The 24,807-nt window shown below is 40.4% G+C and overlaps 2 protein-coding genes across 8 annotated transcripts; both read left to right on the top strand.

The window, feature by feature from the left end:
* Nucleotides 1–46: 46 nt before the first annotated feature.
* Nucleotides 47–3,287, top strand: imp4 (IMP4, U3 small nucleolar ribonucleoprotein, homolog (yeast)). Of its 2 annotated transcripts, none has more exons than XM_021619882.2 (9): nt 47–67; nt 499–607; nt 767–850; nt 1,002–1,111; nt 1,368–1,500; nt 1,807–1,961; nt 2,060–2,154; nt 2,267–2,340; nt 2,559–3,172. In XM_021619882.2, exons 1-9 carry the CDS (start codon nt 62–64, stop codon nt 2,669–2,671), a joined length of 879 nt encoding a protein of 292 aa, XP_021475557.1. In that variant the 5' UTR covers nt 47–61; the 3' UTR covers nt 2,672–3,172.
* Nucleotides 3,288–3,564: 277 nt separating this feature from the next.
* Nucleotides 3,565–22,035, top strand: LOC110536286 (serine/threonine-protein kinase A-Raf). 6 transcript variants are annotated; one of them, XM_021622004.2, is made up of 16 exons: nt 3,565–3,715; nt 4,680–4,884; nt 6,887–6,990; nt 7,293–7,395; nt 7,612–7,766; nt 10,009–10,113; nt 10,938–11,082; nt 11,267–11,297; nt 11,404–11,531; nt 11,764–11,966; nt 12,229–12,405; nt 14,274–14,320; nt 15,496–15,614; nt 17,754–17,885; nt 18,128–18,262; nt 18,413–22,035. In XM_021622004.2, exons 2-16 carry the CDS (start codon nt 4,774–4,776, stop codon nt 18,551–18,553), a joined length of 1,836 nt encoding a protein of 611 aa, XP_021477679.1. In that variant the 5' UTR covers nt 3,565–3,715; nt 4,680–4,773; the 3' UTR covers nt 18,554–22,035. The 6 variants fall into 6 exon arrangements, with proteins under 6 accessions (XP_021477679.1, XP_021477682.1, XP_021477681.1 ...); XM_021622006.2 differs by having other exon boundaries at nt 3,714–3,743; XM_036936185.1 differs by lacking the exon at nt 3,565–3,715 and adding an exon at nt 3,746–3,776.
* The last annotated feature ends 2,772 nt before the right edge of the window (nt 22,036–24,807 follow it).

Genomic DNA, 24,807 nt, shown 5'->3' with positions numbered 1-24,807 from the left:
TGCCATTGGCTGTTGGCGTATCCAATGAAAAAGAGTGTTGGTGTCTTCCTTACAGCCTCCCATGCGTGTGAGTGTTAGCAAAGCAACACAATGGTAAATTTACTGAACATTTGTTTAGCTTTTAATAATCTCATATTTGCTTAAAACATCAGATTATTTCTGACTCCAGTGTAGAAATTAAACAAATATTTTGATGTCGGACTCTGTTTAAACGTTGCTGATCCAGGTTACCATGCTGGCTAGCTTCTTAGCGTTAGCTAGCTAGCTAGTTTGCTAGCCAAACACAGCCAAGTGGACATTTTGGACTGTTGTGTATTTAAGATTTTATTAGACTGATCTTGGTTGGTTTTATTTATGTTACATGAGTTTAATGGATAGCCACTATGTTGATTTATGCCTGGTGTTTTAATTTAATTTAAAAAAAACTTTAATCCATTATACTGTTTTATGAATGAATGATATAGCCAGCGTACATGGTGTGTTTTTTTCTGATTGTAGCTTCGCCGAGAGACGAGACTGAGACGGGAGTATCTGTATAGGAAGGCCCAGGAGGACAGAGTGCGGACGATTGAGGAGAAGAAACAGAAGCTGAAATCTGCTCTTGATGGTGAGGATTGCATGTAATTCAGAAGATTGGGTGAATTATGAACAATCTGAAATGTTTTGATACTTTTTAAGATGGCAATAGGCATGGCCTTGAAAACAAGTGACATTTTGGGTAACGTTAGTTAGTTCTGAGACTTTGACTCTTCTTTTTTTTCCGCAGACAATCGTCTCATCCCTACGGAGGTTCGCAGAGAAGCAGTACAGTTACAGAAATTGCTGGAGTATGATGATGAGGGAGCGGAAGGTTTGTTCCATAGAAATAGAATGACATTCTCCATATAATTGTGTTTTTTTCCACACATCAGGTTCTGCATCTGCACATACACTGTAAATATTATATCGCTCATGACAACGAGCAAACCAGTGACTGACTGGGACCTTCTCTGTGTGTGCAGGTGTCAGCTCTCACATGGATGATGAATATAAATGGGCTGGAGTGGAGGATCCAAAGGTCATGGTCACAACGTCAAGAGACCCCAGCTCTCGACTCAAGATGTTTGTCAAAGTCTGTCCCCATTATATGTTTCAAGATATTGGCCCTATCTCAATTTGTCTTTCCTTGATTCCTTGCTCGCCTCGATTCCTTTACTCGCCTCCTTCTAAAAAGGCTTTGGAGAAAAGATTAAGGAATCGTAGAAAGGTTAATTGAAAGATGCCTTCTTGTTAAATGTCTGTCCTCTGCCCAATCTCTAACACAAAGTAGGTTTACAGTAATGACATCTCCTCAATTGTGCCTGATGTGTAACTTTTGCTGTTGACAGGAGGTGAAGCTGATCTTTCCAGGGGCTCAGCGTATGAACAGGGGAGGTCATGAGATCAATGCTCTGGTACAAGCCTGTAAAGCCAACAATGTTACAGACCTGGTCATTGTTCATGAAACCAGAGGACAGCCAGGTAAGCCCATCCATAACCAACACCAAATCCTCTCAATTAAGTATCATAGCCCTGCACCATTATTTCTCTAGGTTTAATAATATTAGGTGTTTGTTTAATGCGAACAGAGGTTGTAATTATCCAGTCTGTTTGTGCTATATCGTGCTATTTCCTTGTCACTCCTTGACATGTTTGGCTTCACAAGAACAGCAATAGTGTAGGCAAGAGTGCACAAATGGATCTGGGTAGACTATAATGACTATTTCCAAGTATAAAAACACTGCATTGAGGTAACCTTAAAATAACTACTTTTATATTGATTAATAGATGGCCTGGTGGTGTGCCACCTACCTTTTGGACCAACTGCATACTTCACCCTTTACAATGTGGTAATGAGACATGATGTGCCGGACATTGAAACCATGTCTGAGGCCTACCCCCACCTCATCTTTCACAACTTCTCCTCACGACTTGGCCAGAGGGTGAGGCTTGACACTTAACAATTCTTAATAAATGTTTAGACTTATTCTTTGAGTAATGTATGCAAATGTTTGACACTGACTAAGTAAATCTCAATCAGGTTTCCAATATCCTCAAGTATTTGTTCCCAGTGCCTAAAGAGGACAGTAGACGAGTTATCACATTTGCCAACCAGGAGGATTTTATATCTTTCAGGTGAGTAGAGGGATGCTTTGGTTGAGCTATTTAAATGTACCTTGTGTTTTTCTGATTTAATGTTCTAGACTCAGACTTATTCACTTAAAGTAAGGACCTATTTTCATTGCAGACATCACACTTACAAGAAAACGGACCACAAGAACGTTGAGTTGTCAGAAGTTGGGCCCAGATTTGAAATGAAATGTAAGTGCAATGTTTTCCCTTTCTCATCATTAGCAACATCAAAGGATTTTTTTTTTTACAAGGTGGAATTTTGTATTAATTGCAGTTTTACCCTTTCTTGCACTGCAGCCCATATACCATTTGTGTATCTTCCTCTTGTGTGTGTTGATGATGTACACACATCATTATAATTGTTATATTAAAAACTAGTGCTTTAACAACTGGTTTTCCGTCTGTAGTGTACATGATCAAGCTTGGTACCCTGGAGAATGAGGCTACCGCGGACGTTGAATGGCGCCACCACTCGTACACACACACTGCCAAAAAGAGGAAGTTTCTCAGCGTGGAGTAGCCTCAACCAGTATGCCCCTTTCATGGACCGCTCCTGGCAAAAGCAGCCCAACCACATAGTTGCATAATGCTGTGTTAAGTTTTACACATCATTCCTCGGATATGTATTTCATGTTAATATGGTGTTAAACTGCATGTTTCTTTGTCATGCCTAGTAGGCATGTCTGTTTGCTTTAGTCAACTTTTCTTAAATGTATAGCCATGGTAAACTTTCCAGAGAATGACAAAGATAACAGCATTTCAATATTTTTTAAAAATAGTTTATATTTAATACAATGAGTTCTGTCAACAAAATTATTGGCAATAATAACCACAAGAAATGTTCACTGGTACACAAGTTTATAGAAAAACACACATTTGGGCTCCTGATTGGCGCAGCGGTCTAAGGCACTGCATCTCAGTGCAAAAGGGGTTACTGCAGTCTCTGGTTCAAATCCAGGCTGCATCACATCCAGCAGTGATTGGGAGTCCCATTGGGTGGTGCACAATTGGCCCAGCATGGTAAATACGCATTTGTTCTTAACTGACTTGCCTAGTTAAATAAATATGTACTGTATCTGAGCTAGTGACTTGCGAAGAGATGATCAACATGTGAAAATAAAAGCAGTCCCAGGTTGTAATCTTGTTTTTACTTGCTCATATGATACAAATCACTTTACTGCAAAAAAAATCAGGATCATACATACTGTACATTTGCTTTATCACAGAATGAGGCCCAACGACCATTTATTGCATGTAGCTATTTAAAATTAATAGTTATGGATGTGCCATTTAATATGGTAGATTCAGATGTAACAATAGGTCAACTGAATCATATCCACGTCGTTTGTATGTAGTTTACTTTGACATAAGTTTGTAGAATGTTAACTTTTTTAATTTTTTTTAATCATGTTTACTTGTAACACCCGCCCCATTGTTATATTATGTTATCCAATGAGCGAGTGTACATGTGAGAATTGACCAATAGGGAGCGCGCATCACGGAGGTGTTCCGCTTTCCAAGAGATTCTACTTCTGATGAAGAGCGTTCAAGATGGCTCCTTCAGGTAAGACTATTCCAAAACCAAATTTGCGGTTAGTTGTTTATGAATGACTCGTTTTGCAATGGTACTCAATTGCCGATTATGAATTAAGCAGTTGCTTATGTTATTACGTAAATTAGAGTGAAAGAAGCTTTTCGTTACTTGATAGTATCAGACAGCAAAAGTAGCAACCTAACGCGCTAGCTAGCTAATCCCTTTCCGCCTCATGAAAGCACTCGAACGTGAAAAAAACACCTGACAGGAATTAAGAAACTATTTATAACAGCCTCGTCGACGCGGTATTGTCATTCCGTCAAAATAATATAAACGAATTGCAAGCCTCAGTGGTAGTTATGCTGAGAGATATGGCTTCCAAAATGTGGAAATGTCATATTGCTAAACAGTCATATCATTACTATATGCTAAGCTAGGATAGCTACGTAATTACCTTGCCAACGACTTTAGCTATAACATTTGTAGCTTTACAAAGCCAACAAGGCTCCTACGGTACTTGACAGCAATAATGCAATTTCGCGTGCACATTAACGTTAAATGTCTAGCTGTGAGTCAAAGTGCAGCGAGACCTGCTGTAGTAATGAACGTTAACTAGCAATGTCTAGGCTACGTAAAGTTGCCTATGAAGTTAGCTAGCTGGTTAGTAAGTTTAACTAGTTAGTGTCAAAGTAGTAATCATCCATGATAAATAACATTTGTTCGAGCCATTGACAACCTACACCAACTCAGCTGTTTGGTACAAGCAACCCTTTTTAGACTGTTTTTACTGTGATAAGCTATTTTTGGAGTTGTAAAAATGAGGCCTCTTCTGTTTTATTTAGCAGTTATTTACCTAGTTTACACAATGTTGTATAATCCTTGCAAGTTGCAACATACTTAGTCAATCTATGTTCATAATTGTGGGCACATTTGTCTCACTCGTTTGATTGAATTCAGATGGATCGTAGCTAATTCGTAGCACTGTCTGTTCCAGGTAAGGGCTCACTCCCCCGGATCCCCAGTGTATGAAGTTCGCCTGTGGTTGAAGCATCTCAGTGCTGCCTCCCCTGCTCCTCCTGCCTTTCATCATGTCCTCCAACTCCTCCTCTTGCTCCTCCTCTGGTGAGACCAGTCCAGAGGATGTGCCCCGAGGTGGCGGCACCATCCGTGTCTACCTCCCCAATAAACAGAGGACTGTGGTAAGACTTTCACAATAATCTTTTGGGCATTTATATTACACAAAAAATTGAATTATTTTCAACACTAATGATTCACGACTGCATCAATGACTAACTCCTAGCAGACAGTTGGTGTTGTCCCAGCTGGTGCCTAAGGCCCAGTTCCAATCTATTTCTTATCATGTTTCTCAAACATGAGAAAACACATGATTTACCATAGAGATCCAAATAATTCACTGTGAATATGTAACTCACACAATTTCATAACTGTAAATGAAGTTGGTGCTGTATTTTATTATGTGAAAGTACAGTGCCTTGCGAAAGTATTCGGCCCCCTTGAACTTTGCGACCTTTTGCCACATTTCAGGCTTCAAACATAAATATATAAAACTGTATTTTTTTTGTGAAGAATCAACAACAAGTGGGACACAATCATGAAGTGGAACGACATTTATTGGATATTTCAAACTTTTTTAACAAATCAAAAACTGAAAAATTGGACGTGCAAAATTATTCAGCCCCTTTACTTTCAGTGCAGCAAACTCTCTCCAGAAGTTCAGTGAGGATCTCTGAATGATCCAATGTTGACCTAAATGACTAATGATGATAAATACAATCCACCTGTGTGTAATCAAGTCTACGTATAAATGCACCTGCACTGTGATAGTCTCAGAGGTCCGTCAAAAGCGCAGAGAGCATCATGAAGAACAAGGAACACACCAGGCAGGTCCGAGATACTGTTGTGAAGAAGTTTAAAGCCGGATTTGGATACGAAAAGATTTCCCAAGCTTTAAACATCCCAAGGAGCACTGTGCAAGCGATAATATTGAAATGGAAGGAGTATCAGACCACTGCAAATCTACAAAGACCTGGCCGTCCCTCTAAACTTTCAGCTCATACAAGGAGAAGACTGATCAGAGATGCAGCCAAGAGGCCCATGATCACTCTGGATGAACTGCAGAGATCTACAGCTGAGGTGGGAGACTCTGTCCATAGGACAACAATCAGTCATATATTGCACAAATCTGGCCTTTATGGAAGAGTGGCAAGAAGAAAGCCATTTCTTAAAGATATCCATAACAAGTGTTGTTTAAAGTTTGCCACAAGCCACCTGGGAGACACACCAAACATGTGGAAGAAGGTGCTCTGGTCAGATGAAACCAAAATTGAACTTTTTGGCAACAATGCAAAACGTTATGTTTGGCGTAAAAGCAACACAGCTCATCACCCTGAACACACCATCCCCACTGTCAAACATGGTGGTGGCAGCATCATGGTTTGGGCCTGCTTTTCTTCAGCAGGGACAGGGAAGATGGTTAAAATTGATGGGAAGATGGATGGAGCCAAATACAGGACCATTCTGGAAGAGAACCTGATGGAGTCTGCAAAAGACCTGAGACTGGGACAAAGATTTGTCTTCCAACAAGACAATGATCCAAAACATAAAGCAAAATCTACAATGGAATGGTTCAAAAATAAACATATCCAGGTGTTAGAATGGCCAAGTCAAAGTCCAGACCTGAATCCAATCGAGAATCTGTGGAAAGAACTGAAAACTGCTGTTCACAAATGCTCTCCATACAACCTCCCTGAGCTCGAGCTGTTTTTCAAGGAGGAATGGGAAAAAAATTCAGTCTCTCGATGTGCAAAACTGAGAGACATACCCCAAGTGACTTACAGCTGTAATCGCAGCAAAAGGTGGCGCTACAAATTATTAACTTAAGGGGGCTGAATAATTTTGCACGCCCAATTTTTCCGTTTTTGTTTTGTTAAAAAAGTTTGAAATATCCAATAAATGTCGTTCCACTTCATGATTGTGTCCCACTTGTTGTTGATTCTTAAAAAAAAAATAGTTTTATATCTTTATGTTTGAAGCCTGAAATGTGGCAAAAGGTCGCAAAGTTCAAGGGGGCCGAATACTTTCGCAAGGCACTGTAGTTATCTTTCTCTGACACAACAAGCCACTTGCACACCCTACTTGAAATTGCTAAACTACATGAAACTCCCTACTGTTTGTCTGCAGGTGAATGTTCGCCCTGGCCAGACTGTTTATGACAGTTTGGATAAAGCCCTGAAAGTGAGGGGCCTGAGCCAGGACTGTTGCGCAGTGTTTCGACTCCTAGAGGGGTACGTGTCTGCCCTAGCCCATTTTAATATCTTGTTTTGCACCATCTCCATTTTTAAGCATCTTTCTTGTCTGATCTGGCAAGGTGTGTGTACAGTTCAATAAGTAAAAGGTTCATAGCAGTGTCTGTTTACAAAATAATCTGTAAGTGGTTCATTGTTGATGCGTCTTAACCCCAAGATACATTTCTGGCAACATTTTTTTTTCATGGTAATACAGTTTTCTGATTTAGATTTTTTCTTATTTGATATCATTGGTCTTTTTTTAATCTGCCCCCCCCCCCCCCCCTCTCTCTCCCCCACAGTCGCAAGAGACTAACTGATTGGAACACTGACATCACCCCGCTGGTAGGAGAAGAGCTGCTTGTAGATGTGTTGGATGATGTCCCTCTCGCCATGCATAACTTTGTAAGTAGCTCTTGTAAATGTTTCACCTTTGCATTTGTGTATTGTAAGGCAACACTTATTTTTCCAGAAGTGGTTAACACCACCACCTTCTGCACACATGTACAGACTGTGTGGGTTAGTATAGCAGACTTACCACTACTTTGTCACAACTCTCACCTCACTTTCTCTTCAACTGAAATGTCTGACAAATATACTTTCACATTATTTTTATTGCAGGTACGGAAAACCTTCTTCAAGTTGGCCTATTGTGACTTCTGCCACAAGTTTCTGTTCAACGGCTTCAGATGTCAGACATGTGGCTACAAGTTTCACCAGCACTGCAGCAGCAAAGTTCCCACTGTGTGTGTGGACATGGACACTATGACAAAACGGTGAGTCTGTCGAGGACAGGGTTCTAAATTAGCATTTTTCATTGGTAGCACTAGTTTTCCCACAACAAATCTAGGAGTGCCAGAAGATATATTTTTTATATTAGCTTTCTATATCGTGTAAAAGCACAACTTAGTGAGATGCATTACATAGACAATTCTACCCTGTCTCTTTAAACACGGCAAGTTTGTGAGTGACGACATGCAAGAGATCACTCATTCATTCATTGCTATGATCAGTAGTGGTCTAAAGAAGCTAACCTTTTTCCTTTATTTTTGTGCCCCCAAATGTTTTGATGTACTGGTAAAGTAACCAGGTTGTTAGCTAATGGGGTAACCTGACTGAACAAGGTGTAAACAAATGCCCATGAGTGGTTTGGGAACGACTCGTGATAGTTTTTAGGCCCTGTTCATAAACCAACTTTTTGGTCCACCAACCACTGTGGCAGTTATATGAAAATAACTACCAGCCACTCAGAATTCTTACCAGTCAATACATTTGTTCGCCATAACACGAGAAACAAATGTTTTGGATTTCCCCTTTTTTTCTTCCCCCTTCTGGTTTTCATGCTTAAAAATCTCACTCTTTATATCAAACAACATTTGGATAACAATGATTAAACCACATCAGCAGACCACAATAAAATATTTTGGCAGGTATAGTTGCCCTTTAATTTCAATTACGCACCTCAAGAGACTGGTGTTTGGCTGGCGGTGTTTCTGTACTGCATGTGGAATAGAGTTTGCAAAACAAAAGACCACCCGATTGATACAAATCATGATATCATATCATTCCCCACATTTTTTTTGGGAAGCCTTGAAAAATATGTTTTGCCGACACGGTGGTAGACGCAGGCATTCACATGCCATGACTTCTTCAGAAAGTTGCAAGACATACAAATCACTGAAGCGGTCTTTATTATTCTTTACATGTAGGCTTTGGATTAAACAAATTAATCTGTGCTTGCTTTTTTCTCTAGGGGACTTGGAAACATCTGCACCCTATCATTACAGAAATTCTCTGGATGTTTATTTTTATTACATGTTTTGTCTCACTGGTGCTCCCAAAATAATATGTAATGTCACACAGCAAAATATCTAGGAGCATGTTATTATTTATTTATTTATTTATTTATTTATTTAAAAAAACTTTTTTTTTTTAAACTCAGTTAAGAACAAATTCTTATTTTCAATGACAGCCTAGGAACAGTGGGTTAACTGCCTGTTCAGGGGCAGAACGACAGATTTGTACCTTGTCAGCTCGGGGATTTGAACTTGCAACCTTTCGGTTACTAGTCCAACGCTCTACCCACTAGGCTCCCCTGCCGCCCCATATGCGATCCAAAGGGTTGTACTTTAGAGCCCCGGTCAAAGACATGGAGACGGAACGGGGATACTGTTCTAGATTGTATGAGTCAATAGTGTGGTAGCATTTACACGGGTTGCTTCCTTGTGGGGCTATAGAGCATTTCATCCCTTTGGGCTAAACTGTTTAGGCTAGATGGCTGTCCCCCTCTGTTTACGCTGCTGAATTTATCTCCCAGGGACGACTTGGCCAAAAGGTCATGATTAATTATTGTGAAAATCTAGATTAGACTACATTTCTTGCACATACACCCCCCCCTGCCTTTTTAAAACATTTTTCTTTTTACATAGAGCACATACATGTTTAATACAAATTGAGGGTACATTATGTTTAGGGGTAATTTAGAGTGGTTCACATGCGGGGGTACCAATGTGTGGGTTTCCTTGTGGGTCCAGCCTTTTTTGTTTCACATCCATGGGCTAACTAACACTAAAGATAAAAGGCAATGCTAGCTATTTTGTCTTGGCATTTGAAAGGCCCAAACTGTCCTTTAATACGTTCCCGATTTCTTGATATCCTAATAAGAAACCATGTTGATATAGCGATGACCCAAGAAACGCACCTGCTCCAAAAGCACTTGCATAAAATAGAGCACCATTTGTACAAAAGGCTGCTTTTTCATTAGCCAAATCAAAATGAGTATATTGTCACGGCTGAATTTCTGTAGTTCCACCCCACCCACCCTGCCCTTCAAAAAGACCGAACAAAATAAAAAGTTGGTCACAAACTAAAAGAATCAAATCCCATAATGTTCTCCATGCATTTTGTTGTGCAATGTCACCAATAATACTTCATATTTGTTTTACTGTTAGCATTGTGACTGGAACAGCTCTTTACCTTCTGCTTACCCTCTGTGTGTGTACTGTACCTTATTTCCAGGTTCACACCTAATCCCTGCACAGATGAGTACCCTCAGATATCCATACTGTTGCCAGACAACTCCATATCCCAGAGCGACATAGCCTTAACCCCAGATTCTTCTGGGTAAGTGGATCTGAACCATAGTCACATGCGTCCCAAAGGACACCCTATTCCCTATATCAGGGATGGGCAACTTTGATGGGGGTGGGGGCCACAAAAAAAATCTGAACTCATGAGAGACCGCAGTGACTCGTGGGTCTGCATACCCATACCCACACATGCAGTCAGAGCTGGCCCTAAGTGACATTCTGTTGGGAGGGTCCCCCCCACCTTACAAGCAAAACATGTTTTGCGGCCCCCCTCTTGACAGCGGATAATTATTTTTAGAGTTAATTTCCTGCAATTCTACACATTTTGCCATGGGGCGGAGTGAAGATTTAGACATTTTATAACACATTTCATGCATTTCTACTCATTTTGCCCTAGGGTGTAGAGAAATGTTTGCAGTTTTGAATATGTCTGAGTGAGAGGGACTAACAAAATGAAATAATTTGACCATGGTTACTGAAAGTTTAGATGGCTGGTTAAATTACATAGCCTAATTGAGTGACTGACATAACAAGAGAGAAACTGATGATGCAATGCCAAATTTTGAAATTGTACCTTTTAAGTTGACACCGGCTGCATTTTTATACATTTTTGGTCTTAGGAAAATGCTCTGCGGGCCTTATATAGTGCACTACTTATCCCATAGGTCTCTGGTCAGAAGTAGTGCACTACTTATCCCATAGGACTCTGGTCAGAAGTAGTGCACTTTAAAGGGAATAGTGTGACATTTAGGATGCAGTCACAGAAACCATATGGTATTGGTGCCCCCTCAAATGGATAACCGTAACGCTTCAGAAATGAACCGAACCTGTTCTGTTGTGCCCCTTTGTGTCTTGTAGGCATGGACTTCTGTCCCCGACCTCTGCCTTCCTGTTTCCCCAGCCAGTTGGAGATGGACCATCCCTACAGAGGCATCGGTCCACCTCCACCCCCAACGTCCACATGGTCAGCACTGTGGGCCCTGCCGGAGTCAGCATCATAGAGGTGAGACAGTCACTCCTACAACACAGGGTTTACAAAACAAATTCATTAGTCTATTTGTTACAGTGAACCATGGAAATGTGTCTTCTGCTTATTTCTCAACCCCCACAATAGTATACATCACACACAGTGGCCATCTGTCTGTGAATGTTTCATTAATATTAGACAATGTGTTTGTCCTTTTTAGGAGGCGTTAAAAATACAAAACAATACAATGGGTGAGATTTAAAATCTGATTTCTTTATCCTTACTCATGTCTTTGAGATTATTTTGCACTTGCTCATTTGTTTCATAATCTGCTCATTTGAATACTGTTATTTACAGGTCCTGAACCCTCATCCAAACCCTCCACTAGCCCCCCTTCCCTGGACTCCCCTGGCAGGAGACCCCCTAAATCCCCCTCAGAGCACAAAGAGCGCAAGCCCTCCTCATCTGACGACAAAAAGAAAGTGGTAAGTAAAGTTTAGATTTGCCGGCGCTACTAAAACCCTTCTATGGAATCAGGATCTCATCTGGGTGAAAAAAGGTCCTGGCATCATTTGTTGCAGTCTTTTTGGGAGATGCTGTCATTATCTCTTTTTTTTTTAGAAAGTGGTATTTTTCCGAGACTGAACCCTTGGTGCTCCTTGTTAATTAGTGATGGGGATGTTGTTGAAAATGGTGTTAAGTAAAAGTGTGTTTCAGCACCGTGGCGGTTATAGAGACTCAAGTTACTACTGGGAGGTGCACTCTCGAGAAGTCACCATGCAGAAAAGGATAGGTGCAGGGTCCTTTGGGACTGTTTTCAAGGGAAAGTGGCATGGAGATGTGGCCATCAAGATCCTCAAAGTGACAGAGCCAACACCTGAGCAGCTGCAGGCTTTTAAAAATGAAATGCAAGTCCTAAGGTGAGTATTTTACCTGCCCTCTTCTTACATTTACAAATTAATTCATGTTTTTGGGGGGGGTCTTGATATATAAGGCACATTACTTGATGATGGTGCTGTATTGCAATTTATGTAGCTGTTTTTACTGAAACTGACCTACCATGAGTTAACATGAGTATTGTTGTTAAAACTGTGGAACATGCAGTTTGGGTGAGATATTGATAGCAGTGTGTGTTGTGACTGATATTGGTGTGTCGTCTCCCCCCCCCCCCCCCCCCTGCAGAAAGACACGCCACGTCAACATTCTGCTGTTTATGGGCTTTATGACTAAGCCTAACTTTGCCATCATCACACAGTGGTGTGAGGGCAGCAGCCTGTACCGTCATCTGCATGTCTCCGAGACCAAGTTTGAAACCATGCGCCGCATCGACGTTGCCAGGCAGACCGCACAGGGCATGGAGTAAGCTATTTCACTTTAAACACTGTTATTAAAGTGGCAATCCATTTTTATTTTAAATTCATGATATACAGTTAGTTGGAAGTTTACATACACCTTAGCCAAATACATTTCAACTCAGTTTTTCACAATTCCTGACATTTAATCCTAGTAAAAATTCCCTGTCTTAGGTCAGTTTATTTTAAGAATGTGAAAGGTCAGAATAATAGTAGATAATTATTTATTTATTTCGTCACATTCCCAGTGGGTCAGAAGTTTACATACACTCTGTATTTGGTAGCTTTGCCTTAAACAATTTAAACTTGGGTCAAACGTTTCGGGTAGCCTTCCACAAGCTTCCCACAATAAGTTGGGTAAATTTTGGCCCATTCCTCCTGACAGAGCTGGTGTAACTGAGTCAGGCTTGTAGGCCTCCTTGCTCACACACACTTTTTCAGTTCTGCCACGAATCTTCTACAGGATTGAGGTCAGGGCTTTGTGATGGACACTCCAATACCTTGACTTTGCCCTCCTTAAGCCATTTTGCCACAACTTTGGAAGTATGCTTGGGGTCATTTTCCATTTGGAAGACCCATTTGCGACCAAGCTTTAACTTCCTGACTGATGTCATGAGATGTTGCTTCAATATATCCACATCATTTTCTTGCCTCATGATGCAATCTATTTTGTGAAGTGCACCAATCCCTCCTGCAGCAAAGCACCCTCACAACATGATGCTGCCACCCACGTGCTTCACGGTTGGGATGGTGTTCTTCGGCTTGCAAGCATCCCCCTTTTTCCTGCAAAAATAACAATGGTTATTATGGCCAAACAGTTCTATTCTTGTTTCATCAGACCATAGGACATTTCTCCAAAAAGTATGATCTTTGTCCCCATATGCAGTTGCAAACCGTAGTCTGGCTTTTTTATGGCGGTTTTGGAGCAGTGGCTTTTTCCTTGCTGAGTGTCCTTTCAGGTTATGCTGATATTGGACTCATTTTACTGTGGCTATAGATACATTTGTACCTGTTTCCTCCAGCATCTTCACAAGGTCCTTTGCTGTTGTTCTGGGATTGATTTTCACTTTTCGCACCAAAATACGGTCATCTCTAGGAGACAGAACGCATCTCCTTCCTGAGCGGTATGACGGCTGTGTGGTCCCATGGTGTTTATACTTGCGTACTATTGTTTGTACAGATGAACGTGGTACCTTCAGGCATTTGGAAATTGCTCCCAAGGATGAACCAGACTTGTGGAGGTCTACAATTTTATTCTTCTGAGGTCTTGGCTGATTTCTTTTGATTTTCTCATGATGTCAAGCAAAGAGGCACTGAGTTTGAAGGTAGGCCTTGAAATACATCCGCAGAAACACCTCCAATTGACTCAGATGGTGTCAATTAGCCTATCATAAGCTTATAAAGCCATGACATAATTTTCTGGAATTTTCCAAGCTGTTTAAAGGCCCAGTCAACTTAGTGTTTGTAAAGTTCTGACCCACTGGAATTGTGATAAAGTGAATTATAAGTGAAATAATCTGTCTGTAAACAATTGTTGGAAAATGTACTTGTGTCCTGCACAAAGTAGATGTCCTAAACGACTGGCCAAAACTATAGTTTCTTAACAAGAAATTTGTGGAGTGGTTGAAAAACAAGTTTTAATGACTAACCAAATTGTATGTAAACTTCCGATTTCAACTGTATAGCTAGCTATTGATTCTTTTAGAATATAACTTAAATGCCTCATGAGCTTTGTTCAAATGTCTTTATCACAACACATGGTGCTTTTGAAAAGTATTAACATGCAGTATGTTCTTTTTTAGCTTATCTGCTTTTGTATTTACTTTATGTATACATTTAGAAATAACACAGGCTTTTTTCTTTTTTTTTTTTCAGTTATCTTCATGCCAAGAATATAATTCATCGAGACCTGAAATCAAACAGTATCCTTTCTTGAGCTGGGCTTTTACTTCTGAAGATGAATTTGCACTGAACAAAAATATAAATGCAACATGTAAAGGGTCCCATGTTTCATGAGCTGAAATAAAAGAGCCCAGAAATGTCCCAAGCTTATTTCTCTCAAATTTTGTGCATAAATTTGTTTACATCCCTGTTAGTGAGCATTTCTCCTTTGCCAAGATAATCCATCCACCTAACAGGTGTGGCATATCAAGCTGATTATACAGGTGCACCCTGTGCTGGGGACAATTAAAAGGACACTGTAAAATGTGCAGCTTTTATAATTTATACACCAGATACTGACTGGTTTTCTGATCCACGCCCCTACCTTTTTTAATTTTTTTTTAAAAAGGTATTTGTGACCAACCGATGCATATCTGTATTCCCAGTCATGTGAAATCCATAGATTAGGGACTAATGAATTTATTTCATTTGACTGATTTCCTTATTTGATCTGTAACTCATAACAATTTTAAAAGATTTTACTATGTTGCGTTTTCTAATTTGAATCAGTGTAGATTATGGATAGGGAGGACCTGATCTTAGATCAGCAGTCCTACTCTAAGACTCTTTATGAATACGTGCCATGAGTTTGGATTTGTGGTGTGCTTAACACTATCTGGTGAGGATCTGTCAGTTCTAGTGTAGGCCTATGTGGTTGGTTAGAAGCCAATGATCAATGACCACAGAAGCATTTTTGAGCACCCTATTTATGTGTTTTCTGTCTGTGTTCAGTGCTGTGTTCACCACTGATTAATATTTTTATGGACTGTCAGTATGTGTTCAGTTGTGAAATCTTTGCATCATGCTTATATTGCTTGGTTTGAGATTTTTTTTTTTTTAAGCTTCAAACTGTGCCAGAGTATCTTGTCGTCTTCCTCTTTTTAAATGCGAAGTAGCCTTTAAAACACATTATTTCTTCGTAATTGTCAAAATGAAACAAAATGTATCACAATGTTTGTCAGAGAAAGATGCCCACCACCAGTATCACTTGAGGCCAAAGATTGTGTCCAAATCTAGATCACTTTTGTAGAATGCTATCAATTTCAAGTCTTATTTAGTCATTTTGAAGGTTGTATTGAAATCATCAGTGTGATTTTTCTTTTCCAAATGTATATACCTACCTACCTGCTGCCATGTTCCTGAGCTCTGTTGTCAGACATCTTCCTCCATGAGGGCTGGACTGTGAAGATCGGGGACTTTGGGCTGGCCACAGTGAAGTCTCGATGGAGTGGCTCCGAGCAGGTAGAACAGCCTAGCGGTTCCATTCTGTGGATGGTAAGTTCCTTGCACCCCTGGGTTGCATTAATTTACAGCACATTGTCTCATTGAACAAGTTCAGGCAGTCCGTTTCAGGCCTTTTTCTTCCATTTGGTGTCTAGGAATACATCCTAGATATCACTGGCTGATAGTGGGGGTAGCATCATTTCACATCAACTGTCAAACTATATTTAGCAATGTGATTTGTAATGTCTGAGTTTTCCTGGAGAGTTTAGAGGGGTTGTATTTTTCATGCGTGATTAATTTTTCAGTATAAGACTGTATTTGTAACATCTTAAACAGGGTGTCTGCGGGTCCTTAAAGTGTTTGTCTTAAATTAATCTGATTTAAAGTCCTTAAGTCTTACAATGTCTTCAATTCAGTTTTCAAAGGTCTTAAAAAATACAACGCCGAAAGCAAACAGTTTCTGTTATATTGTGCAGCTGCTTAATTGTTGCCACCACGGATATATATATATATATATATATATATATATATATTTTTTTTTTACAAATAATCATTCTTGAGGCACACTCAAGATGTTACAGAGCTTATCTATCTGCATGTGCTCGTTTTGTGCATGTTTAAGTCGAGCTGTTGCAGAGAGAGAAAAGTGGTCTTCACAATTTAAGACAACAGTAACTAGAGCTGGGACAATTAACTGAGAATTAGACACCGATATTGCCCTCTTACCGAAGCAATTTTGATTTATGTCTATAATTTCGGTGATTAGGCTGAACATCGTTCCTGCAGATTTTTGGGGGTTCTAAAACAAATTTTTGTTCAACCGTAATGTGCATTAACCAGGGTTCCAACGGTCATGGAAATCCTAGAAAAGTCATGACATCTTGAAATTGTGTTTTCCAGGCCTGAAAAAGGTTTGGAAAATTATAACATCCTAAAAGTTTTGGAAAGGTCATGGAAATTAATTTAATATATTTAGACACAGTTTAAAGATTTTGTCAGTCAAATAAAAAAAATCTACATATCCACCAGGATCGGAATGACACTTCAGCTCGTTTGTTTGCTCGGATCACCTGCATGTGTGCAAGATGAGTGGGCCGTTGTCAGTCAGACGTTTCAGCAGCAGGTGGGCCTAGCCTATAAAATATGATGGAGAACAAACTAGTAACCAAAACATATCTTGTACCTTCTAGTTAACTGTTTAGATATTATTAGAATGTATTAATATTTTCGTCGTGACCCCAAAAACGTACCACTGACACTCGCGAACAAGGCCATACAAAGTGGATTTACTTTTTTTAACAATTCATTTAACAAGTATTATTATGAATGGGGGAGTGCCTTGCACAACAGCAGGAGATGGTACATGGGATCATGTACCATGTACCATTATGCATACTTTTTTGGAAATTTGGTTAGAAGTAATGGAAAAGCAATTCCATCTGTCAATGTGTATGAATCTGGATTAACCTGCTTCCTGCAATGAAAGTCACTGTCCCGTCTCTGTCCCGTCTCTGTCCCGTCTCTGTCCCGTCTCTGTCCCGTCTCTGTCCTGTCTCTGTTTCGCTCCCTCTCCCCTTTGCACATGAAGTGAAGGGAGAGATGCTTTCTATTAAGTACAAGCATACTGACAGTTGGGCAATATTTTCAAAATGTATTTGTGGGAAAGACTGTTTTAAAACTACTGTTAAGAGGACAGTCTCAGCTTTATGTTAGTATAACAGTTAGGGTTGTTGCTATAATTGGAGGTATCTTGGCAAGTACACAACATGACATGAACTGAATTTCCTGAACTTGTGAATACAATTTGTCATTCTCTGTGTGCAGTTTGAGGAGAGTTGCTAACTAGCGTTGGCGCAATGACTATAAGTCTATGGGTATCTAATTGTCTCAAACCAATCAGAGTATCAAAGCCAATGACGAATTTTCAAACTGCCGCTTTACCCACGTGTGTTCCGGCTCTGGCCCAACCCAACCCATTGGTTCCTGGTCCAGTCAGACAGCCCGAATGTGTTCGCATTCGGTGAAGAGTCAGGGATGTACTCCAATCCAGAATCATTGCAGAGGAGAAACTGGGTAGCCAGGCAAATGGAAAAAGTCTTAGTCTTAAATTAATCTTCATGGAACAGATCAAATAAAATGTTTGTGCTTGAATCAGCTGTCCAACGATGTGTGTGCGTTTTCTGTTTTTAGGCTCCTGAGGTGATCCGGATGCAGGACACCAACCCTTATACGTTTCAGTCAGACGTGTATGGCTACGGGGTGGTTCTGTTTGAGCTGATGTCAGGGACTCTGCCTTATTCCCAGATCAACAACAGAGACCAGGTGAAACGAATATAATGGCAATGAAATTGTTATAATTTTACAATAAAACATAAATATAAAATGAGACTACCGAGAGGAGGATGGGAACGGTTTACCTCTTAATACAGATCTGAAGGGTGCAGCTGACATGTATGCTATTTAAGATCATTCACATTCAAACGTCTCGTACATAAGAACTGATACTGTTGTATATTCTATTCCCAACAAGAGACATACATTTACCAACCTGTCTTTCCTCTCAGATACTCTTTATGGTTGGGCGAGGCTATTTGTCTCCAGACCTCAGTTTGCTGTCCAGTAGCTCACCCAAATCAATGAAGAGGCTCATCATTGACTGCCTGAAGTTCAAACGTGATGAGAGGCCCCTCTTTCCACAGGTGAGAGAGCACTGCCAAAGCATTTAAAGTCAACAACAGGGTATTTTCCTCTTTACATACAGTTCTCTTTTTGTTTTATCCATCTCTGCCTCCTTGGTTCGAATGTGAGTATCTTTCCAATTATACAATGTTTACTTTGTTTCTCCTCAGATCATGTTAGGCATTGAGCAGGTTCAGGACCTGTTACCAAAAATCGAGCGGAGTGCCTCAGAGCCCTCTCTCCACAGGGCTGTGCATGCAGAGGAACTGAACCCACTCCTGTTCAACACCACTCGGCTGATGCCCATTTGAGCCCTGACCTGCCAGGCCCCCAGTCCCAGAAGCCATCTGTCTGTCCCTCTGTCTGAGCGAGTAAGAAGAAGAGAGCATCACTGATGCAACCGATGGCTGCATTATTCCCATAAGAGTGCACTGACAGCTGCCCATCCCAACACCCCAGAGGCTACGTACCAAATGGCACCCTATTCCCTACATGGTGCACTACTTTTTACCCGATCCCTATGGGACACTATAAGACTGCCATTTGGGACACAACCCAGCGTTCCCCTTCCTCTGGCACTGGTTGGGGCTCCTCCCACAGACACCACCACCAACACATATAACCCCTCGTCACGCAGACACTCCCCATCACAACTCCCTGAGCCCTCACTCTCCCTACTCCACTTCAAAACACACAGCTCCCCTCCTTTCCTCCTGCTCACAGGCCTACACAAACTGGAACTGCAGAACACACGCTAGTCTGGCCATGTCAGACCCCCTACATTCCTATACTGTAACTGTACATGCGTGGCTATGGATTTCTCAAGGCTGCTTTTGGGGGGAAGGGACACCAGACTTTTTTTTTTTGTATCATCTTGAAGTCAGCGGTCTGAGATTAAGTGCAAGCGATGGAAGAAGTGCTTGCAAAACAACAGCAAACTGAGAAGTGAATTTCACTTGGGTTTTATGACCATATTTTAAGTTATTGGTCCTTCCGGTCCCGTAACGGTTTTGGTAAATTAGTGTTGTCAATGCGTTGTTAGAATATGAAGATGAATAAGTTGTATTGCTGCTATACAACATGGATCGATATGCCACTAAGACCAGCAGTTTGGAAGCCGTGAACTGCAGTGTCATATGGGTACAGCAACATTTTGGAATGCACAGAAGGGTTGTATTCATTAGTGCATACCATGACATAGTGCTTTGCCATCGGAAAAAAACAAGTCGTTCTTATTGGACAAGGTAAGGTAGTCCCTCCATATTTCAGTCTGTTTTCTTCTGTTTGGTGCCTAATGAATATGACCCAGGCATGTTCAATCCTGTGCATTTTTTCCATTAAATACATGTAGGTCAGCCCAGAGAGCTTCTGTATGACCATGAAACCTGTAGTCTTAACAGATGAGTAAAAGAGTATTCTCAATGATTTACATGCTTACAGTCTGCTTGACTCTCCAATGCACCATGGGGCAGCACTTGTGCTAGCTTTGACTAATCTAGTTAAAACAAGCTGCCTTACTTGTACAGATTTATTGCTCATTGTAACACTACGGTTATGGCTGTGGTTGAAATGAAAAGTAGTCTCTTCCGTGGATGTTTTTGGTTTAGTTTAAAATGTGCTAGTCATTATCAATCATGTGACCTCTAGTTTGACATCTGATTCCTACTTTCAATTTAACTTTTGTTTTTGGAACAGTTAAAAACAAATACAAGCCATATTTTTGAGTAGCTTAAACACTTTGGAAAATAGTTGCTGTTAAATCAATAATTTATCTTGTTCCTCCTTCCTATTGCTGTTGATTGCGGGCTGCTACTTCAATTGAGCGTTGTAACTAGTGAAAGGTGGTTGCTTACTTGGTTTGCATTAGCAGTGATTAGCCTATTAGTTTCCAGCTTCTTTCAGTGAAAGTGCATTGATTGTTATTTTGAGAGGCTTTTTCAATTGATGCTAAGTAGATGGCTCCATGGTGCAATGGTTTGGGGATGGCAGTTATTTTCAGTTATTTGGCTGAATACTGGTTACAAAAGAGGCAGATTTGAATCATCATTGTAAACTTTTTTTATTTTAACTAACCGTAACTGTGATCTTAACCCATAAAGGGGTCTGTTGTTTTTGGTGTTATGTATGCTCGCAATGGACAGTACAGGGGTGTGATTTCTTGATGCTGTATTTGAGGTGATCAATTTAAACAAGTGCAGATTCTATCATGGGTCGATGGTTACTCAACAAACATAACTGACAGCTTTTATAAAAAAACTGATATACAGGTTTTTAACCTAGATTCTTTAGAGGGGCTGGGCACCCTATTTTGTTTCCTCATTCCAATGAGGTTGGTGGTTATGATTGGGTTGTATGAATAAGTTTGGCTTGGGGATTTTGGTAGAAAAGGGTTGGAAAAGATTTCTCATCTTATTTATTGATATTGTCATTACATAAAGCAGTGTGATGGGATCTGCTGTCATGGACCTTTTGGTGGATTCAATATTTACTGAGTGATAAGATCACTCTTTACAGCATTTAAATCATGGATGGTTTGGGTTCTCTCTAACTTAACGAAATGTCCTTTCTAGTCATGGTACTGTCTCAAACTATTCTAATTGAGCTTCAGATTTCTGATACTCTGTGTCATGCAGGTGTATTTATTTGGCTTTTGATTACAACATTTTATTTTGCAACTGTTATTTGGCCGCAGTGAGTAGTTTACTGGGGTGGAATAAGATCGTATACACCCACTATACTGAATATACAGTGTCCTCTTGGGCCACTGGGCTACATTGTCATACCCAGAAATCCCGGTTGGCATATTCCCGGAATGAGCAGGAAATCCAGAATCCTCTAACTAGGATTTCTGGAAAACTCAAACTTTTGGTAAATTAGACTTTTGCAACCATACCCTCCTCTGATTAGACCAGTAAACATGGAATGTGTCATTAAAATGGCATGTACTGTTATTATTGCAATATGCAGCAAAAGAAAGAAAAAACCACGGAACACAGTTTTTAAGGCGTTGTACATCAAACATTACTTTTGTCTTATGATATGTAGGTCATATGTAATTGAATAGCCCAAAGGCTGAATGAAACATATCTTTCCAAATGAAATCCCTTTTTATAGACGTTTATTTCCTATTGTCCTGTGTGTTTAGAGATGTCCATAATGCAGGAATAGTCTAGCATCTTACGTTTGGTGGCATTGCTTTACCATAATGTAAGTCGGTCGGTTTCTGCTGAATTAATTAGTAAACATGTTTGTCACTGAGGGACTCTGGCGAGCTCTTTTTTTTTCTTTTTTTTTTTTTCTGACTTCCCCATTAGTTTATTCTGTTTTATGTTTGCAGAAAGGAGGACAAAAGTGCCACATTTACTGGAATCTTGTACAAACTAAATAAAGAAATTGACCTCCCCTGAAATGGACTGTTCTAAAGGCATGATGTCACATTGAAGATACCATTTACTGTGCTTCAGACACATGGTAATTACAGGGGCGCATGGCAGAGAAACCAGACTCATATTTGACCAGAAAATATCATTAACGAACTCGGTAGTTTTGCATATCTCTAGGTGAACTTAAATAATTTTGTGTATAGTTTGAGGTATCAGGGGTGTTCAGTTTGCAATAAATGGTATATTCTGCTGTGTACAGTAAAACATTTTAAATTACAAAATTGTACTTGTTTCTTTTTTGTGATGGTTTCAAAAAAGAACAATTATTTTAAAATTTAAAGGAGATCTTAGGTTTGTCTTAAAATATTGATGCAGGATTTTATTCTTTAAATAAAACTGTGGAATACTTATTGAATGCTTAAATGTCTGTTTTTATTCTTTACTTAAAAGGCCCAGTTCTTGCCAAACATCTCATTCCAAAATTATAGGCATTAATATGGAGTTGGTCCCCCTTTGCTTCAAAAACACCCTCCTCTCTTCTGGAAAGGCTTTCCACTAGATGTTGGAACATTGCTGCGGGGACTTAGTTCCATTCAGCCAAAGATTTCCCTAAGGGGCCTAGCCAGAACCATGAAAAACAGTCTCAGACCATTTTTCCTTCTCCACCAAACTTTACAGTTGGCACTATGCATTGGGGCAGGTGGCGTTCTCCTGGCATTTGCCAAACCTAGATTTGTCTGTCGGACTGCCAGATGAAGTGTGATTCATCACTCCAGAGTCCAATGTTGGCGAGCTTTACACCACTCCAGCTGACGCTTCGCAGTGCGCATGATGAGCTTAGGCTTGTGTCCGGCTGCTATGCCATGGAAACCTGTTTCATGAAGCTCCCGACTAACATTTATTGTGCTGATGTTGCTTCCAGAGGCAGTTTGTAACTCGTAATGAGTGTCTACACCCATTCTGTACACTTGTGTGGCTTACCGCTTCGTGGCCATTGTTGCTCTTAAATGTTTCCACACAATAACAGCACTTACAGTTGACCGAGGCAGCTCGAGTAGGGCAGAAATTTGACGAACTGACTTGTTGGAAGGGTGGCATCCTATGACAGTGCCACGTTGAAAGTCACAGCTCTTCAGGAAGGCCATTCTACTGCCAATGTTTGGCTACAGAGATTGCATGGCTGTGTGCTTGATTTTATACACCTGTCAGCAATGGGTGTGGCTGAAATGGCCAAATCCACAAATTAAGGGGTGTCAACATTTTCTATAAACAGTTTATTCGGAAAGTATTCAGACCCTTTCACTTTTTCCAAATTTTGTTTACGTTACAGCCTTATTCTAAAATTAAGTACATGTTTTTCCTCGTCAATCTACACACAATATCCCATAATGACAAAGCAAAAACAGGTTTTTAGAATGTTTGCAAATGTATTAAAATAAAAAATAGACCATACACAAGTATTCAGACCCGTTGCTATGAGACTCAATTGAGCTCAGGTACGTCATGTTTCCATTGATCATCCTTGAGATGTTTCTACAAGTTGGAGTCCACATGTGGTCATTTCAATTGATTGGACATGATTTGGGAAGGCACACACCTGTCTATATAAGGTCCCACAGTTGACAGTGCATGTCAGAGCACAAAAAGTAAACCATGAGGTAGGAGTTGTCTGTACAGCGCCGTGACAGAATTGGGTCACAGGTCTGGGGAAGGGTACCAAAACATTTCTGCAGCATTGAAGGTCCCCCAAGAACACAGTGGCCTCCATCATTCTTAAATGGAAGAAGTTTGGAACCACAAAGACTCTTCCTAGAACTGTCCGCCCGGCCAAACTGAGAAATCGGGGGAGAAAGATCTAGGTCAGGGAGGTGACCAGGAACCCAATGGTTACTCTGACAGAGCTCCAGAGTTGCTCTGTGGAGATGGGAGAATCTTCCAGAAGGACAACCATCTCTTCAGCACTCCACCAATCAAATCAGGCTTTTATGGTAGAGTGGCCAGATGGAAGCCACTCCTTTGTAAAACGCACATGACAGCCCTCTTGGAGTTTGCCAAAAGGCACCTAAAGGATTCTCCGACCATATGAAACGAGGTTCTCTGTTCTGATGAAACCAAGATTGAACTCTTTGACCTGAATGCCAAGCATCACGTCTGGAGGACACCTGGCACCATCCTTATGGTGAAGCATGTTGGTGGCAGCAGCATGCTGTGGGGATGTTTTTCAGCGGCAGGGACTGGCAGACGAGCCAGGATTGAGGGAAGATGAACGGTGCAAAATACAGAGAGATCCTTGATGAAAACCTGCTCCAGAGCGCTCAGGACCTCCGACTGGGGCGAAGGTGAACCTTCTAACAGGACAACGACTCTAAGTACACAGCAAAGACAATGCAGGAGTGGCTTCGGGACAAGTCTCTGAATGTCCTTGAGTGGCCCAGCCAGAGAGCCTGCTCCCCATCTAACCTGACAGAGCTTGAGAGGATCTACAGAGAAGAATGGGAGAAACTCCCCAAATACAGGTGTGCCAAGATTGTAGCGTCATACCCAAGAAGACTCGAGGCGGTAATTTTTTGCCAAAGGTGCTTGAACTAAGTACTGAGTAAAGGGTCGGAATACCTATGTAAATGGTTTATTTCAGTTTTTTTATTTAGCTATTTTAGAATAAGTCTGTGGAAAAAGTCAAGGGGTCTGAACACTCTCTGAATATAGTGAATTTCTGTATCGTGTATTTCCACAATGGGTTTGGAATAATATTGTGAAAATTATGATACTGCCCTTTTAGTGTAAGAACTGTTTGAAAATAATGCCTGATATTTCCACATGTTGAGTTTTATGCCTGCCTGTTGACCGGTCTCTTAATTAATTACATTAGTTAATAAACCAATAAGAAAGAGTTCTGCCATAACAGGTAGTTTTTTTTTTTTTTCTCCAAAATTCTTGATTGAGATATTGCTATGTGCTAAGAAGCTTTTGTTTTTTATGAAAAAAATATCACAGTAAGGTTGTGATATTTTACACAGAAATTATTTGATATTGAGATAAAAACATCTGCATTGGACCTTCAATGCATAGGCTACCTTCAAGTTAATTTGCAAATGTACCTGCAAGATGTTGCATATGGTTCTCTCACCTCAAGTTAAATATATCCCACCCCAGGATTGAGAAAAAATGTAAAGTGTTGGTCC

The sequence above is a fragment of the Oncorhynchus mykiss genome, chromosome 11 (assembly GCF_013265735.2).
Source record: "Oncorhynchus mykiss isolate Arlee chromosome 11, USDA_OmykA_1.1, whole genome shotgun sequence".
Taxonomy (NCBI): Eukaryota; Metazoa; Chordata; class Actinopteri; order Salmoniformes; family Salmonidae; genus Oncorhynchus; species Oncorhynchus mykiss.
Note: the sequence above shows the minus strand (reverse complement) of the source record. Positions and strands in the feature narration are given on the sequence as shown.

Coding starts and splice junctions, on each gene's coding strand:
- LOC110536286 (XM_021622004.2), top strand. CDS start 4,774: ATGTCCTCCAACTCCTCCTCTTGCTCCTCCTCTGGTGAGACCAGTCCA. Junction 10,114..10,937: donor TTAACCCCAGATTCTTCTGG/GTAAGTGGATCT, acceptor TGTGTCTTGTAG/GCATGGACTTCTGTCCCCGA. Junction 15,615..17,753: donor GCGGTTCCATTCTGTGGATG/GTAAGTTCCTTG, acceptor TTCTGTTTTTAG/GCTCCTGAGGTGATCCGGAT.
- imp4 (XM_021619882.2), top strand. Junction 1,112..1,367: donor GACTCAAGATGTTTGTCAAA/GTCTGTCCCCAT, acceptor TGCTGTTGACAG/GAGGTGAAGCTGATCTTTCC. Junction 1,962..2,059: donor CCTCACGACTTGGCCAGAGG/GTGAGGCTTGAC, acceptor AATCTCAATCAG/GTTTCCAATATCCTCAAGTA.